This window comes from Haliotis asinina, chromosome 7 (assembly GCF_037392515.1).
Source record: "Haliotis asinina isolate JCU_RB_2024 chromosome 7, JCU_Hal_asi_v2, whole genome shotgun sequence".
NCBI lineage: Eukaryota > Metazoa > Mollusca > Gastropoda > Lepetellida > Haliotidae > Haliotis > Haliotis asinina.
In genome coordinates, this window is record NC_090286.1 from 54225944 (window position 1) to 54243403 (window position 17460).

Below are 17460 nucleotides of genomic sequence, written 5' to 3' on the forward strand. Positions count from 1 at the left end.
AAATAAAATTTCAAGGCCATTGTCTGTACTAAAATAGCATAATAGAAACATTGCATACTTTTCTTCAACAAGGGTACATAATTTCCTGTTAAACGACACTGCTTACTGATGGTACTAGTGGAACATTGATGATTAGACCAGTCATGGGTTTCTGATTGTCCTTGAGGAACACTAGTGATTAGATCAGTCAAGGGTTCCTGATGATAGTGGAGGAACATTGATGACTAAACCAGTCAAGAGTTACTGATGGTACTGGAAAAACATTGATGATTAGATCAGTCAAGGGTTTCTGATTGTACTGGAGGATCATTGATGATTAGATCAGTCAATGGGTTTCTGATTGTACTGGAGGAACATTGATGATTAGACCTGTCAAGATTTACTGATGGTACTGGAGGAACACTGATGATTTGACCTGTCAAGGGTTTCTAACTGTACTGGAGGAACATTGATGATTAGATCAGTCAAAGCTTTCTAACTGTACTGGAGGAACATTCATGATTAGACCTGTCAAGAGTTACTGATGGTACTGGGGGAACATTGATGAGTAGACCTGTCAAGGGTTTGACCTGTCAAGGGTTTCTAACTGTACTGGAGGAACATTGATGATTAGATCAGTCAAAGCTTTCTAACTGTACTGGAGGAGAATGAAGATTTTTATGGATATCAACTTCTTTATGAGAGAACACAACGTTTCGGAGTTAATGCTTACTCCTTCATTAACTCCGAAACGTTGTGTTCTCTCATAAAGAAGTTGATATCCATAAAAATCTTCATCTTTATGAGAGAACACAACGTTTCGGAGTTAATGCTTACTCCTTCATTAACTCCGAAACGTTGTGTTCTCTCATAAAGAAGTTGATATCCATAAAAATCTTCATCTTTATGAGAGAACACAACGTTTCGGAGTTAATGCTTACTCCTTCATTAACTCCGAAACGTTGTGTTCTCTCATAAAGAAGTTGATATCCATAAAAATCTTCATCTTTATGAGAGAACACAACGTTTCGGAGTTAATGCTTACTCCTTCATTAACTCCGAAACGTTGTGTTCTCTCATAAAGAAGTTGATATCCATAAAAATCTTCATCTTTATGAGAGAACACAACGTTTCGGAGTTAATGCTTACTCCTTCATTAACTCCGAAACGTTGTGTTCTCTCATAAAGAAGTTGATATCCATAAAAATCTTCATCTTTATGAGAGAACACAACGTTTCGGAGTTAATGCTTACTCCTTCATTAACTCCGAAACGTTGTGTTCTCTCATAAAGAAGTTGATATCCATAAAAATCTTCATTCTTATGTATTTTCACTTCTAAATGACATTCAAAGACTTGTACTGGAGGAACATTCATGATTAGACCTGTCAAGAGTTACTGATGGTACTGGGGGAACATTGATGATTAGACCTGTCAAGGGTTACTTATGGTACTGGAGGAACATTGATGATTAGACCTGTCAAAGTTTTCTGATGGTACTCGAGGAACACTGATGATTAGATCACAGTCAAGGATAAGAGAGGGTACTGTAGGAATGATGATGATTAGATCACAATAATGAATTACAGAGGGTACTGAAGGACCATTGATTATTATATCACAGGCAAGGATTACAGAACGTACTGAAGGAATGTTGATCATTAGATCAGTCAAGGATTACAATGAGTACTTAAGGAATGTTGAACAGATCACAGTCAAAGATTACATATGATTCTAAGGGAGCTGTAATTATGCCTTGAAATCACCACAGGGAGCTTAAATATCAATATTTGCCCCACTTCAAGAAATAAACATCAAATGATTCCCACACTTTATAGTAAAGCAAAGTGCACTCCAGAAAAATTCCCAATGCTCTTTATTACCTGTCTGATGTTAATTGCCAACTGTGAATATCTGAATAGTTCCACCAAAATCATTAAAACATTCATTAAAAAACAACACATATCAAAGTATCAAGCTTCTGTACACACACTGTTACACTCAAGCACCAAGGTGAGGTAACATGTTCCTATTGATTGCGATCAGTTTGTACAGGTATATATTCTGGCATCTACACAACTACCTAGCTACCATGTTCAGCCATGTTCTATCACTATCTATAATATCTACAGGAGTCATCATCATAAACACTATCAACATTAGTAGAGGTCTAGCCATGCCACACCACTGCACAGATAGATGAGGTAAATAATCTAAATATCATAAAAACAATTGCTAATTCTAAAAACTAAGCTTTTTTCTATGACTTACTGTCCTCTGGTTTTTCTTGAAAAAATGCTACACAAAGGAATAAATGCCACAAAAATAATTCAAGGATGAACAAAAAAACTCAAAATTGTAATTTCACCAACAAAACAAAACAATAAATATTATGACATTCACTGAAAACATCATACAATGCAAACATAAAACAAGTGGTTGAGAAAAGCAATGCAATTGATGAAGACCACTGATCTCAGAATTGTTAATGTCAATAACAGTGTGACATAGTCATTGTAGTTTATATGGCAGTAAATGTGACATGAAAGTGAGTGTATAAGGTAAACGGCCAGAGATGACAACCATTTTACCATTAATTACAATTATCATACACCAAATATACAAAAACAGCAGACATTCTTCCAAAACATATGCATTACTGTTTACTCCTGAACCTATGAACATGATTTACCTTTATTATATCATACATTTCTGGAATGACTAACTGCTTGAATGAAACAATCATCAAATCACTGGTGTTGTTTAACAACTGCCATTAAACATTATAATTATCTATCTTTAAGTTCTCAAAGAAACAGCTTCTATGCATGTGAATGAACCTACTGCATCTTGAAATAAAAATAACATGCAAACTTAAAAGTGAAGTGGAAAGCTTTTATGTTGAAGCTGGAAGAATGAAACACAAACAGCTACTGAATCATAACTGCCCACTTAATGCACAAGCAAAATTAAGCAAAATATACACCAAAATATGAAATATGACTATGGGTTATCAAACTATGTTCAAAAAAGGAAACGGTAAATTGTAAAGCAACCAATACAAAGATTTTTCCCAACACTCATCAAATATCTTGAAGCAGTCTATGTGCTGATCTGTCACTCTGCCCCTACATGGACATTGTAAAGTTATTTACTTGCTGATCTGTCACCCTACCCCTACACGTTCATGGACAAAGGAAAGTAACTTTTGTGCTGATCTGTCACCCTACCCCTACACGTTCATGGACATTGTAAAGTTACTTACGTGCTGATCTGTCACTCTACCCCTACAAGTTCATGAACATTGTTGAGTTACTTTCGTGCTGATCTGTCACCCTGTCCCTACACATTCATGGACAAAGTAAAGTAACTTGTGTGTTGAGATCTCACCCTGCCCCTACACATTCATGGACATTGTAAAGTAACTTACGTGCTGATCTGTCACCCTGCCTCTCCTGTATCGTGAACTTGGTAGCGCTGTGGTCACCGCCTGGCTCAGACTTGTGCAGGTTCACCTGTACAGGAGATTAGTGTTCAGTATGGACATGTCACATATTGTTATTTGTACATGTTCACAAAGGATTAAATGGCAACATAACATGTACTGGCAACATAAACTATTGAAACTATGAAACAATGGGAAGGAGGTTTGGCACCAACGGCTATTATTGCACATGAAAGTCACAAACAACTACCAACAGTATAAAGAACAATGAATAAAGTCTCTGATATGAGTACTGTCTGGTGCTTCATTTACATCACAGCATGTTAACTTAACAAGGAAATGCACAAGCACAGATATGCTGCCTACAAGCCAAGGACTGTGATCAGGATTCCAAACCAGGCTTAAGTTCCACAGCCAACACCAAGACAACTCCCGTGTATACTCACAGATACATCAGTCAATACAGTAATATTACTTTTGGAAATGGAGTCTTAGATAGGATGGCTGATGGATGAAACTCTCTTTGGGGGCTAGGCAATCTCTACCCCTGCTAATCTGAATCATTGAATGAGCAAGTGTCTGTCTGGTCTCACCCTGAGATGGGGCTTCCACTGCAGGTCAAGGTGACGGAAGGTGTTCGCAATGCCCATGGGGTACTTGGGGCCCTTGTCATCATCTTTAGCTTGATGACCTTTAGAAGGTCGTGTGTCCCAGAACATCACACAGCTGGAGGTCAAACAAACATCTTCACAGCCACATACACAATTACTGGGGTATCTTATCTATAAACAAATGTACCTCTTTCACACTGACAAAAACAAAGTATGTAGGGTAAATTGACCCTGAATGTTGTGTTTAAAACTGATCAGTTCAGTATTACTATCTTGGTATTTATCGAAGGTCACCCTGATAAATAGCGGCCATATTGAATTTACACAAGTAAACTTATTTTCGCTTTAAAAAGTAAATGAGTATTATGATGAGCAGAAGCAAGAGCAACGTTCATATGACAGAGATGACTATTATCTTAGGGGCACGATTATTCCAATGTACTTACTGGTCAGTAGCACAGGACATGATCTGGACACAGTTTAGGAAACGGTTTTCTTGTGGAATGCCCATTCTGTTAACCTGTTCACAGAAAACATTGTGATGTACTTAATTTAATCAGAATAACACTATCACAATAATACTAAATCAGATGCACATTGACACCCTGCCAACTCCCAATGACACCCTATCAGCTGCAGAATGACGCCTGGCCACTCACAATGACATTCTGACATCGTCACAGTGACACCCAATTTGCTGCCTCACAATGACACCCTGTCAGCTATACAATGACACCCTCAGTAACCCACACTTGTCCTTAAAGGTGACTAATGGGATCAGGTGGTCTGGATTGCTTACTTGGTTGACACATGTATCCCAATTGATGCTCATAGATCGATGCTTGTGCTAATGATCACTGGACTGTCTGGTCCAGATTCAACTATATACAGACCGCTACCACATAGCTTGAATATTGCTGAGTGGTTTGTAGAACACTTACTCACGACAATGACATCCTCACAATGACATCCTGTCAGCTTCACAATAACATTCTCCCGTCTGCTCCACAATGACACTTTCCTCCCGGATAAAGTCTCTCACACCTGTTCTGATGACACCTGGTGTCTGCCTCACACTGACACCCCCACATGTCTGAATGGGAACCCGCTTCCAGTCTCACCTCCATGTGGTCAGGAACCCACTGAATATCTGTGATGGCCGCCTTGTGACTGTGCTCTATACTGGACACAGCACAGTACCTCACTATAGGGGTCTTTAGGGCATTGGGGTCTTCAAAGCCTGGCTGAAATAGAGACAAACAGTTTAAAATCACAAAAAGGCACTTAAAGTAGAAACAAACAACAAAGCAAGTGAGAATAGTGTCATTCAGGATTTATCAACGGTACAATTGTCACATGGGTGACAGCAGGAGAGAGTGAGAGAGTATGGTATTATGCTTCTTTCATCAATATTCCAGAAATATCATGATAAGGAAATTGGATTAACAGTTTGTATCTATGTGGGTAATTGAACCCAGGTCTTCAGAGTGAACACTTTAACCACTAGATTAGCCCACAGTAAGAATTTTACTTTGTAAGAAATCAAACCCAATCTAAAAAACATATCCTGTGTATATCAAGTGTATTCTGCTCACCAATACGTTCTTCTCCTTCTTCCGGTGACCTCCTCGAGGAGCTTTTAGTCGATCAGCATGAGCAGAGATATCCCATAATACCACCTGCCCGTTGCAGCACCCACCAACAATGATGTTTGGGTCAACTGGATTAAACTGGAAACTGTAGATGTCATCTGGGGCCTCTAGCAGAAGCTGCAGGGGTCAAGCACGCAATACATGTTACTGTGGTCACATATATATGGCATTAATTACTGCTTCCTAAAACAACAGATCACATTCATATTAGCAGATATTCTGTAATTATATCTCCATGTCAGCTTTATTAGAGGACATACATTTTGACTTAGAAAAGACGTATCATAAGATTTGGAAAGCCCACTTGCTTAGTGAAGTTACAATTTTTTTTTTAAATGATAAAAAACATCATGTAATCAGCATTTGGTTTCTGAATTTTACTGTTTCAAGCCGTAATAGAACAGAAATGTAAACAGTTTTGTACAAACAGTAAAATAATGACTCTGTCATGGACTACTTTACTCTGATTCATTAACTCCAACAGTGGAGGTTGATGTATAGGATGGACTCAATGAGGACCCAAGGTCAAGAGTGGGGTCAGTCCAAATGACCAAATGATTAACAAGCCATGTCAAATTAACCAAAAGAGAGGCTTTGAACTGAAGAGGCAAAGGAAGAAATACTGAAAATGTGTTCTTGATGGAATAAATGATATACTGAACAGTAAAAGAAATGCGAGTAAAAAAAAACCAGGAAATCTTAAAAAAGTAAGGCTTCATGTCTTCTATTTAAAAACTTGACAAAAAGTCGGAGTCACATTTCTTTTGCAGTTCAGTATAGTAAAACATTATTTTCCTGGATTGTCACAACTAAATCAGGCCAAAACATTACAGAAATACATGAAAACTGTATATTCTTATTTCACACCATCCAAAATTGTTAAACACAATTCTTCCACAGTGCTATTACTTAATCTGTAATGCCATGACAGATTAAGTATAGTTACATGAAAGAACTGGGTGTTCTTAAACCAGTTTTGAGTTGTCCATGTACATCACTATATGTACAAATGAAGTCAAACAAATTTTAAGCACATTATCAATTACATGTTAGTATAGACATATGTAATCTGGGATTTGTATGATTAGTGTGGAAATATAGTCAAGGCTGGTTGATAAAGACACTGTATGCATGATGAACATGACATACGACAACATGCATAGAGGAGAATGCTGTGCATGAAAGTAGTGCATTGTGGGTATTGGGTATACAATACAATAGTCAGGCAACTACTTATACTATATGATGGTATTCTAGGTCCACAACAACATAAAGACAGCAACACTGAGTAGACACCATAGTACACTAATATGCTACAAAATGTCATTCCATCTTACACATGAGGTAAAAACACAACATGACTACTCAAAACAATATCTAGGAGTTCATAACACAAATAAGTAATTTGGAACTGACTATTCATGCCATTATCTGTACCATTCACTCTATGTCATTGCAGTAATTGTCTGATATTGACAACATTTACCTGGGCTGGATCTGACCTTTGATCAATGGTTGCAAGCTACAAGTCATGATACACATTTCATATTTCCACACTTCATTCACCACATTCATGCTCTATAACGTCTATTTTAGCATTACAATATGTGAAATTGGTTTATGTATTTGTACCCACCGCACAAAAGTACAAATTACTGTTGTACACCTGGGTTTGTAGTTACACTTTTTTACACGAAAATAACTGCAAAAGAATGCTGCTGACATCATCAATTTTCAAAAAAGCTGACAGAAATATCTTACAACTGAATGAACAGAGGCAGATTTGCATATTGAGAAATTTTAAAAGCATGATCACAAGGTCAAAATATAAGGACGAAACATTTAATTGACAACTAAATATACAAATATATATAATCATGTTATGACCATTATCTTTAAATAAGGCTGTCTTTGAGGCTTTTTCTTAAAATTCATTCAAACTCGGTGTCATCACATGGAACAAGTATGTTGTCTCAGATTCATTATTCCAAGTTTCATCCAGAGAAATTATTTACAACAAACAGGTCAAGACATAGCCTCACTTGACTTAAATATATATTTAACAACATGAAATGCACTTGAGAGGCTTACTAAACTTACAAACTTTCTTGCTGAAATATGTAAAATAGTATAATAATATATTATCAAAATAGTTTTGTCAAGATACATCTTTCTTATGATTGTATGATAGTTCATGTGTATATTCAACTTAATGAAACATATATAAGATCAGCAATTTCCTAGAAATGTCTGATACTATTCTTAACAATAGCAACATAAATCAAGTCCACCTGACTATGGTATTTACATAGAAACAATCTGTAAAACAACAAATAATGTAAATAATGTATATCACACTGAAGGCAAGGTAAGGACTGTGATAGGATTGGTAACCAGAACAGTAAGGAAAGACTGTAAGTGCAAGGAGAAGTATTAGAAGTGAGGACATGATAGGACCAGGTATAATACAACAACAGAGGATAGATCTATCTTTTACTGTTTTGACTATCTATGTGCATCAACCCTCAGAGGCACTCACAATTACAAATACATGTATTGAGAAATTCAATCACCATTTTCTTCTTGAGACACACTTGCACAAAGCATTAGATTGTTGTAAATGTAAGGAGTTTCTATTACTAGTACAGGGATAAACCTAGGATGTTTTTGTGGCATTTCAGCATATAATATGAACTGCCACTGACAGAAATTTGTGTTGCATCCTGTGGACACAAAAATATTTGAAAATATAAAAAAAATACAAGTGCGGCCACATTTACCACAATTACACACAAGACTATTAAATGAACTAGTTTTTATCTACATGCAATAATAAATTCAATGTTTCTAAAAATCTTTCAGTTGGTAACTTTCAGTTTTCGGATTTCGTTCATGGACGTCAATGATCATGTCTTATAAAAAAATTATGAGCTGTTTAGAACAGTTTATTAGCATACAAATTAAGTAAACACATTTAGCTGAGAAAAAATACAAATCTTAAAGAGGGCCACCTAATATTAACCCGATGGGGCACTTGGACCTTCCTATCAAGCATTGGGGCTCACCCAGGTTTAACCACATGGGCCACTATCTCATCCAAAACAAATTCCTAGGTTTCTCCCTGATAGAATTATCTTAGCCTAAAACAATTGTCCAAATTGATCCAAATTATATGATTATTATCAAAGCACGATTCAATTGTTCCTTGGGTAACAATCTCTTGCAAAAGGTTTCCATGACAATAAAAAAACATTTACTGCAAAAAGCAAAAGATGCTGTAGATAGTTATGTAACAGATCTTGTCATAAATCTCAATTTGTTGAAAATTATGTCCTTGCACATTACTGAAGCCTTGAGCACATAGAGGGTCACATACAGCTCTCACATGATGAGGTGAGCACAGCCTGTCAAACTTATCAGTAAGATACATTGTCTTCATTCACTAACTCAAATGGCATAAAATAAGAAAGAAAACTTGCGGTAGTGATGAAATGTCACTCAACCTAGTTTGTTTGGAGAAGAAGATTAATTGCAAGTCCAGTTGTGCAGTCATTTGTGTAGGTAAAGGGCAACATTCTGCCTTTTGTGCACATTCAAGACTTTTTCTTTTGTCTTCTAACCATCATCATTGTAATAATTAAACAAAACCAACATTAAAAGATAATCACCAGAAACTGTTGCTGAGTAATACACAATATCAAAGTTAGTTATATGCATGGAAGTTTCCAAATCACAGTGAGCAGTTTGACAGGTGTGCTGCCCCAGGATAATCTACAGACTATACAGTTTCCTCGTTAGTATTACCTGTGGATGGATGGGATCCGTGAAACTCCAGATGAGGATCAGTGATGGGGTCATGATGACCTTGGCTGCATTGTCAATACGCTCATCAAATGTCAACCTCTCTGCCACAGCAACTGCCACAACACCTGAAACACAAACTTTCAGGTGTTAATACATTCATACTGATCATATTGATTCTATCAGCTGCTCACAACAAGGAAACAAACTAATCAGTATCAAGTTGAGGTGTAGAATAATCAGTTGTTAACAACATGATTGTCTATCAGTACTACAGAAACTTTAAATGCAGTGGGTGGGTGGGTGAGTGGGTGAGTGGGCGAGTGAGTGAGTGAGTGAGTGAGTGAACGCTATTTCAGCCACATCACAAAGAAATATACTTCATTGGATAACAAGAAGGTTATATCACAATGATGCAAATTGTCATGATATGAAAACACAAAACACAACTATCCAAACTTAATTTTGATAACTAATAATTGGGAGAGCTATTCTGCCAAAGTTAAAAGTATTCTGGGATTTGACAAGATTCTCGGTCAGATATACTCCCTGAAAATTCATTGCAATTCCATAGTATTCCAACATACTCTCCTGGCTATAGTGGAGCATTAGAACAATATATCAAAAAGGTGTCTACAGATGAAGGTCTGTGTGAATACAATAGTGAGTTCCTGCCTTCAATAACAAATTTTCTAAATTTTCAGCTGACAACATTGTTTATAAACTGTTTCATCCATAAGCGAGGATGTCTTGATTTGAACTCAAAACCTTCAAAAAGATGCCTCATGGTTTGATTCCCAGGCTTATACAGCACTGGAGCTTACCTTTAATGCTTGGATGCCACTGTATGCTAGTGATCCTTTTCTCCTTACTGAACTGCAGGTCTGTGAAGGACTGGTACTCCTGCAAAAAGCACAGCAATGAGGTTCACTGATACATGGTACCAGAAATAAGACAAAAGTGATGCAGGCTGCAGGTGTTCACTTTGGTGAAATCCACAACCATGCTGACAGATAAACAATCATAATCAGACATACATGTTTTGATAACTAATATCATCAAAAATTGCTCCTACCTTCAGGTGATTGTCTGCTTTGTTGCCGAAACTGTCAGAATCTCCAAGGTTCAACCAGTCATTGAAGAATACATTCATGATTTCATTTTGTTGGAGAGCCAGCTCAAACCTGCAGAAAAAAAACATTTTGACAATTTAGGCTAAAATTCTTGTTCACCATGCAATTGTCGTCATCGGTGACTTGGTTAAGAAAAGCAAGATTTATGGATGTCAACTTCTTTAAAGTGAATAACACAATGTTATGAAGTGTATACAGTGAAGCCTCGTTAGTCTGGAAGCCGACAATCCGGATGTCTCGCCTCCCGGATGATTTCAGCTTGTTACCAATCAATGCCTATATAATTTGCACGCATAATCCGGAAATTCAGTTTTCGGAACCGGACGCTAAAAAGGTGTAACCAATCAGTAAAACAAACAGTAAATCGCTTCATTGTTCGGACACTGTAAATGATGTTCACGAACCGTAACTGCGACTCCCGTCAATGTTTACATAAGTTATTGCTCTGTCATTGGGAGCAATAAACACTGGGTGACATTGAGTTGACATGATAAACTCTTGTTAACTTTTGAGAAATGTCAATTAAGGGTTGTTGTTGTAATTAGACAAAAAGTCCCCGACAGAAGATGCTGTACATTCACAGTTTGTTTGACACTTGTATCAGCAAAGATGGCGAGTCAACCTACCAAGCGAAAACGAAACGAGATAACTGCATTTGAAAAGAGGGAGATTGCAAGGTATAAAGAAGAACATCCGAAAGCAAGTTTAGATTTCCTTAGTAAACACTTTGGTGAAGTATTTGGACATTCAGTGGGGAGATCTACAATCGGAGACATCCTAAAGAGCAAGGAAAAATGGCTTACCATACCTGAAGACTCTGCAGCCCTGTCTCGAGCAAGAAACGCCAAACATAAAAAAATGGAGGAGGCGCTCTTTCTATGGATGAACGAAATGACCAGCAAAAATGTGTTTATAATTTATTGTTATCCTTGCATTAAATATACATATATACATTAAATGCTTATTTGTTTTATTCAGTGTCGTGTCTTGTTTGATATAGTAAAGGGAAGCAACTCTTGCTGAAATTCAGTAGTCCAGATGATCCTCAATACGGACGAATTTGCTGAAAAACACAACTGTCCGGATTATCGAGGCTTCACTGTATTTGCTCCTTCATCAGATGAGCAAGCATACACTCTGAACTGAAGCGTTATTCACATTAAAGAAGTTGACATTCATAAACCTTGCTTCTCCTATGCATTCCACATCTAAATGTGCTTTAAAGATTTGATTAATAAATCCTTAGGACATATTCTAACTGCAATCATCAGGTTTTACTTTATGGAAAAAACAGCTTCTGAGTGACGGAGAGAGGAAAACAATGTGAAGACCACGCAGTAATAACCACCTTGCTGCAACAGTGCCCACAAAGTCCTTGACTGGCTTGGATGACGCTATTTTCTCCCTCTCCTGTTCAGAGTACTCGCGAGGGTAGTACTGTGTGTTAGCATTGCGGGGATACTTCCAGTCAGTCTGGGTGCCAGTGTCTGAGATCGAAGGGATGGCCTGTGTTCCTTTGTCCAGCTCAATGACCTTCAAGTCAAATGTTTTATCCTCATACGATGTACATTCTACATATCCATCCTTGGCATCACTGACGTTGCGGTCCTCAAATGTACATGGTGCACCAAAGTCTAGCCTCTTTCTTCGGATGGACACTTTCACCTAGTCACAGAAAACATATTCATTCAAACATGCATAAATTCAGCAGCTGAGTGAATGTTGTTTTATTCAGTAGTCAGCTGTATTCAAGTCACCATCAAACCATCAGAGATCAGATAGATAAACTTAGCTAGATGTAGTGAATATATGTTTTAGTTTTTGTGAAAAAAGATGCGTCTGGAAAGATGACCGACTCACGTTGAATGTTATACAGTTTGTTTATGTGGTAACACTTTTTGTACAATGTATACATTTTTTTCAAACTGCAGCGTCATTTGTGTGGAACTGACCACACAGCCAGCTGTCAGCTAGGAAAAAGGTGGATTAAAACAGTAGCTTGCCCTAGTTAATCAATTTGTTCACAAAGAATACTTTTGTACCTAAACTTTGTAAAATGTACTTGTCCTCCATGGGATGATATTGCATTCAGCATAGTTAAAGACATAGAAAACATTGAACCTGATCAAAATATAATCATCAAAGACAAAGAAAATTTAAAATTTTAATATTAATTGTATATTTTTATACTTATCCTATCTCACAGTATGCACTTCTCTCTCTTGATTTGACCCCATGCTACCCTCATTATAAGACAGTGGGGACTGTGACCAATGAGCAGATAAAGTAGGATGCTTAAACTTGCCTTTCTTGGAGGGACTGGATCAATCAAGCAAAGCGGCATGGGAAGCTCTCTCAGAAACATGACACGAGCAAGCCCGAGTGTAATCACCAAACGCGTCGAAAAGAGATCCTTGCATTTATCATTGTTTATCGCAAAGAGAGTTCCAATTACACTTTCATACACAGTCCACACAAACACATGTGGATCACACGCAGAGAACACGTTATTGCACTGCAAACATTTCTTCCTCCTTTTTTGGCTGGTCAGTCGCTCCCATGTCATAGACAAATGTTAAAAACATTGAGCAAAGCAAACCAGGTTCACACTGGTACAAGAAAGAGAATAATAGTCATGTGGGTAGCTAGTGGTGCATGCCGCATGCCGCATGCCGCATGCCGCATGCTTTGCATGACAACTTGGACGCCGCCTTATAATAAGGATAGCATGGATTGTTCAGGTGGATGGAAAGAGGTCAAGGCAAAAGTTTACATCGTACTACATCATGTTGAATCAAGAGGGAGAAGTGGATACTGTGAACTAGGGTAAGTTTTACGCAGCTTTAGGTGAAACTACAGCAAAACCACAACTATGGACACCAGAAAGGGGTTTTCACACATTGTACTAGTATGGTGAATCAAACCCAGGTCTTAATGGTGGCATGTGTATGCTTTTACCACTAGGCTACACCACCATTGCTGTGATGGTAGGAACTAAGTATGAAATGATAAACTGATTTATCAACTTGACTTGTAATGCTGCACTTTGTTGATGTTATTTCCTTCACATTGTTTAAATGTAATTCCTTGCTGGAATTAACTGACTGGCTAAACCAGGTAGGATTATTATATCAATGAAATTGAGTCAGGCGAATCTGCTCTACCCAGCAGGGAGGGAATGTAAAGGTAAACATCTCAGTATGAAGCAAACATACCCTTCTCCTGTTGTCCACAACATTCTCCTCCTCAATCTCCTTCTCACTGCCCTGGGACACCCACTCCTTGGCTTCTGGGGGAACGTATGTGTACACAACATCCTCCTCTTCTTCCTCCTCTTCTCCATCCTCACCACCTCCTTCCCTTCCCTTCACTGGCGGCTATAACACATAAACAGCTCTTTAGCCAGGCATACACACAAATGTCAACAAATGGCGATACTCAATTAAACACTGCAGTGCAACCACTAGTCTTAAACTCCACCAAAAATAATTGTTAAGATTCTGTGAGACTAGGTAGTGAGGAATTCCTGGACACATTTCAGTGATATTTTCAGTCACTGATACAGACATTAGGGTGTTAGTGGATGACATAGGGGCAACAAAGCTTGCAATAAGACAAACTGAAGACCAGGACACTTTGTCCTCTGTTCAGGACCCTCTGCAGAATATGGTAATCATATGTCCAGAGGTGAAACCACGATTAAGGTTTACCAAAAGCAGACAGACACCTTAAACAGCTACCATGGATAAACTTGTCTACTACATGGTCAAACATGGAACAAAGCTGCAGGTAGCATAGGATGTATTTAGTACTGCAGACAGCATGGGATGTATTTAGTACTGCAGACAGTATGGGATGTATTTAGTACTGCAGACAGCATGGGAGTACTTTGTACTGCAGACAGCATGGGATGTACTTAGTAGTAATCGTACTTCAGACAGCATGGGTAGTACTTAGTACTGCAGACAGCATGGATGTCTCATCAATATCACCAACAATCAGTCAATCTGTACAATAATTAGGTTAATTAATCAGGATATGTACACAATGCCTGGAGGGTTTCGCCAGTGTACACAATGACTGAGTGAATTAGGCAATGTATACATAGGCTGGTTATTTCAGTCACTGAACATATTGCCTGATTGTAGACATTGACTCACTAACATATACTTAATACTGGAGAAGGCATGAGATAAACATGGTACTGGTGAAGTTAGGTGAAATGGGGTTTAACGTGATAGGGCAGAAGGTCCAACCATTACACCACAGAGACAGTCACATAGTACTGGTGAAAGCATGGGATGTACTCAGTATTGGAGAAAGCATGAGATATACATGGTACTGCACAAAATTGGGATATACATACTACTGGAGAAAGCATGGGATAAACATAGTACTAGAGGAAGCATGTGATATACATAGTACTGGAGAAAGCATAAGATATACATGGTACTGGAAAATGCATGTGATATACATAGCATAGTACTGGAGAAAGCATGGGATATACATACTACTTAAGAAAGCATTGTATGTACTTAATACTGGAGAAAGCATGTGATATACATAGTACTGGAGAAAGTATGGGATATGCATCATACTGGACATTGTATGGGATATACATAGTAGTGAGGAAAACATGGAATAAACACAGTACTAAAGAAAGCATGGGACATACACAGTACTGGGGAAACTATGGAATAAACACGGTACTGGGGAAAGCATGGAATAAACACGGTACTGGAGAAAGAATGGGATGTACATAGTACTGGAGAAAGCATGGGATCTTCATACTACTGGAGAAAGCATGGCATATACATAGTATTGGAGATATAATCAGAATAACACAGACAGTTGTGAAAGAACATGCATAAAGAGTCTGCAAGTCAAGGCAAACTACTGAGAAGTGATGCATGGTAGCAAGATGGCTGCTGTGGGTAGCTGCAGACATTATGTGGGTTGATGCTCACTTCATCAATGTAAAAAACTATGAACTAACAACACACTGATCCATGCAATACACTGATACTGTCAGGACAATCATGTATCAACATTTAAAGAAATGCAGATAGTTTCAAACCCAATAACTAAAGAATAAAATCAGTGACAAAGACATTCACAAATAATCATAAGATTACATGCAAAAAATGCATTTGAGACAAGATATTTCATAATCAAATGCAGATAAGTCAGACTAGTGTGTACAGTGCACAGTCCTAGCATGCGAGTTAAATGTCGCACTTAATGATTTGTTATACCCATTCCATCATTTCAAACTCTCGCATCTGGAACCAATAATGGTTATACATTGAACAACACTGTACTTATAAGCACACTAGGGATCACTGCATTAGAATTAAGAAACCAGAAATAGTCAATACTTTAAGAACGACATGGATGGTTTTATAATGTTATGGCATAGAGACTTCTACTGTATATTTGGAATCATTCTTACATGGAGTATCTTCTCTTTAGCTTCTTCTGTCATGGCCACATAGAAGTTCTGCTCATATTTGAAATCGTAGTCATAAACCACAAGGATTTCTTCCCCTGGGTAGTCCTGTAATATAAGCAGTCAATGTTATTCTGATTCACAGTGTCACATATGTCAGCTTTGTGACCATTCAGGGAAAGAACAGATTCTCTGTATTTGTTTTGAGGGGCTACTAAATGGATCTGGTGGTGTGACAGTGCTGGTGATCTCATTGAATGATACCCAACATACGAATCACTAGTCTGTTTGGTCATGGTTCTGTTGTACTGTACCCAAATTGCGAAGATTAATGCTCATGCTGATGATCAATAGATTGTCTGATCCAGTGATCAACAGCACGAGCATCAATCTGCGCTGTTGGGAACCAATGACATATGTCAACCAAGTCAGCGAGCTTGACCACCTGATGCCATTAGTCACCGCTTACGACAAGCATTGTCGCCTTTTATGGCAAGCATGGGTGGCTGAAGGCCTATTCAACCCTGGACCTTCACAGGTCTTATGTTTAAGCATGAACATCTTCTTTAAAGGGTATTTTAAAGTTAGTTTGATGAACTAGGGTGATAATTCATCATATTTATAACCTTCATTTTTGAGGGTGTGATGTTTGGTTATAGATACTAACTATTTTCATAAGGTTGTAAGTATCTACACAAAATTGTCACACTGGTGCAAAAAAGGAACAGCAGATCCATTCAATTATCTCCCTTGTTTCATATAAGAAGAGTACCAGAATCTGCTGCTTGAAAACACTGAAGTCACTGATAGCTGCTCTCATCTTCATGTCCTCTATGATGTCTTGCTTGGGAATCAGCTTGAAGGGTTCATCTTTTGTAACATCCTCATCACATACACAGTGGAAGATCTCCTGTGTTTTCGACGCCATGAAGAGAGGAAACACTCCATCAGGGATTCCTGATTGAATAAACAGTCAATGTAGGGTTGATGTTGACATTATTACGTAACTGTCTCGGCAATAACACTTGTTGTATGGTGGTTATTTATAAATAATCAATTCATGAACATCGACAGGTGTTCAATCACTTTGGTAAAAATCATAGGATCATAATCATGCTCAAACTGATATTCTCATCCATGACAAGTGGATTCTGCTATGACTATGAGGTAAATAGGGACAGAGTGGAGCATAGTCTTGCAGTTTAGTATGGGATATACCAGTGACTTCAAACGAATAGGGCTCTTTACATTCTAAACATACAACACCACATTTGCTACGATTTTCAAAGGTTAAATACATAACATAACTGAGTTGTTTCAGAGAATCCTTTGACATGTCTTTTTTAAGAGATTAACTGTGAACATAATAGTCTCTCTTGATTTTCCAACAT

The 17460-nt window shown here is 37.8% G+C and overlaps 1 protein-coding gene across 2 annotated transcripts in view; it reads right to left on the minus strand.

The window, feature by feature from the left end:
• The window catches only part of LOC137292194 (dynein axonemal intermediate chain 3-like), a 29221-nt gene that overhangs the window by 5196 nt on the left and 6565 nt on the right, over window positions 1–17460 (minus strand). Inside the window, exons 5-17 of one of the 2 annotated variants that reach the window (XM_067823757.1) lie at window positions 16842–17026; window positions 16073–16177; window positions 15876–15902; window positions 13836–13997; window positions 11969–12285; window positions 10563–10671; window positions 10312–10390; window positions 9491–9615; window positions 5630–5803; window positions 5156–5278; window positions 4481–4554; window positions 4017–4149; window positions 3409–3493 (exon numbers count right to left, since the gene is read on the minus strand). In XM_067823757.1, the coding sequence (XP_067679858.1) occupies window positions 3409–3493; window positions 4017–4149; window positions 4481–4554; window positions 5156–5278; window positions 5630–5803; window positions 9491–9615; window positions 10312–10390; window positions 10563–10671; window positions 11969–12285; window positions 13836–13997; window positions 15876–15902; window positions 16073–16177; window positions 16842–17026 (1698 nt within the window). The remainder of the gene's footprint in view (window positions 1–3408; window positions 3494–4016; window positions 4150–4480; window positions 4555–5155; window positions 5279–5629; window positions 5804–9490; window positions 9616–10311; window positions 10391–10562; window positions 10672–11968; window positions 12286–13835; window positions 13998–15875; window positions 15903–16072; window positions 16178–16841; window positions 17027–17460) is intronic. The other variant, XM_067823759.1, reaches the window with a different exon arrangement.